General features: G+C 36.1%; 2 protein-coding genes across 3 annotated transcripts in view; one reads left to right on the forward strand and one right to left on the reverse strand.

Annotated features, from left to right (window-relative positions):
- The window catches only part of LOC106533265 (piggyBac transposable element-derived protein 4), a 14874-nt gene extending 14507 nt beyond the window's left edge, over window positions 1-367 (forward strand). For both annotated transcript variants that reach the window (XM_014029504.1, XM_014029505.1), the window contains one exon: window positions 60-367. In XM_014029504.1, the coding sequence (XP_013884958.1) occupies window positions 60-341 (282 nt within the window). In that variant the 3' untranslated portion in view covers window positions 342-367. The remainder of the gene's footprint in view (window positions 1-59) is intronic.
- LOC106533264 (protein phosphatase 1D) overlaps window positions 1-1970 on the reverse strand; it is a gene marked incomplete at its 3' end in the record, with an annotated part of 17574 nt that overhangs the window by 13061 nt on the left and 2543 nt on the right.

Raw genomic sequence — 1970 nt, forward strand, 5'->3', positions numbered from 1 at the left:
TTGCTGCAGACTTGGAGACAAAGTATATGTGCAATGCCATTCCATATTTAGGAAAGGACCCTAGTCGTCCCAAAGGAGAAAGACTGTCTGAGAATGTTGTCATAAAACTCATGGAACCATTTCTGGGCAAGGGAAGAACTGTCACTATGGACAACTTCTTCACATCAATGTCACTGGCTAATAGGCTGCTGAACCACAACACAACTCTGCTTGGCACTATCAACAAAATTAGACGAGAGATTCCCCCTCCAGCAAAACATAACAAGGGCCGGGTAGTAGCAGATTGTGATCTGCTACTACCACTGAGTGTTGTACTCCAAACACAATTTCATTGCCTTTGACAATGACAATAAACTCTTGAATCCTATTTTCTTTTGAATTTGGCTCAGTCAAAGTGAAACAGGAAATGACATCAAAGGGGAACTCTTTAATAAAATAAACTCTCTGGTTTTTGTTTATTAAAACAATATTATTTAAACTTTATCTCTTCTTCATCTCTCTTTGACAGCAACTCAAAATAATCTAAAGAAACACAGGGCTCTAGACTAACTTTATGCACTGGTTGCACTGGTGCGCCTAACATTTTTCCTTAGGCTCCTTAAGTTTAAAAACATGAAAAAAGTGAGTTTTGCATAGGTGCCCTTTAATGGTTCACTTTTTTWAAATCATTGTCCATTAAGGCTATATTAACTCACAAATAATTTGTTAAGAATCTGGAAAAAATAAAGTTCTGTATTTGAACCAGAATCGTAGACATATAACTGACTGAAAAGTAATTTTAAAGTGAATCTATGACCTGAAATTTTAACTTAAACATGAAGATAAATGAAATGAAAGAAATTCTAAATGCTAAGTGCAAATATTTAAGTGTTGAGCATTTTATAAACATCTTGAACACGTCATGGTTTTTTGTCTTTTAAACTACACCTGCCCCTCAGATGGACAACTCCTGGAGTTTGGCCTTCAGGATCTTTGACCTTGGATAAACCAGAATGAAGAACAGAGAATTATGATTAACAGCAGAAATATTACTAATATTTATTAAATGAGAAAAAGATTTTTAAAATAATGAAAATAACATAACATGAAAAAGTTTTACATTTAATTTGTATTAGTTGAATTGTACGAATCTCTCACTAAACTAAGCTGTGTAGTCATAAAACCATTTTCAGAACCTGAAACATAACTGTAGTGAAGCTGATTATATGTAAAAGCAGTGCGACCAGTAATATTTTGAAGGCGAACTWTTACAAAATAAGGTCACATTTGCGACCACATTAGTCYCACTCTAGAGCCCTGTGTAGTCTGTGTTGTTAGCTGTTGTAACAACGCTCTGTTTACATTCAGACATTCCTCTTTGACATCACTTCCTGTTTCATCACATGCAAATATCGTAGGGCTGGGCGATCCTTCTCACTCTTGCAGTAGGAAATATGAAATATTTTCTCTCTGGATGTTTTTTTATGCAAGAAGTGCAGTCCTTTGCAGCAACTTTTCACTATTTCTCTTATTTTCCCCACAAAGAAACACCTCTTTTCCTCCAAATCAGTACATCAGCCTCTGTCTATCACATGACCATGTGTCCAAGTACCAAACTGTTCGAGAATACAGCTTGACAAGGCCCATCTGAACCAGGGAGGTACTGCTGTGAGGTTTCACTGCTAACCACTCAACCATAGTGCTGACAGCAGGACGATCAGTCACACTTAGTAGTGATGTGCAGATCGATACCGAAATATTGATTATTATCGATACCAGAACTTTGTGTTCTGGAATCGATACTAAAATCAAAGTATCGATACTTTGATACTTTAGTTATTTCACATAATGTATATCATTAATAGGAAAATAGTGGAAAATAACTAAACTATTCAAATCTTGTCTTAAACATGTGGTTGGAGGGAACTACTTTTTCTTCCGCTTGGTTAATGCATCAGCACAGTGGCACATGCTCCGTTAGTCACTCAGTC

Source organism: Austrofundulus limnaeus, unplaced genomic scaffold (genome assembly GCF_001266775.1).
Source record: "Austrofundulus limnaeus strain Quisiro unplaced genomic scaffold, Austrofundulus_limnaeus-1.0 Scaffold916, whole genome shotgun sequence".
Classification (NCBI taxonomy): domain Eukaryota; kingdom Metazoa; phylum Chordata; class Actinopteri; order Cyprinodontiformes; family Rivulidae; genus Austrofundulus; species Austrofundulus limnaeus.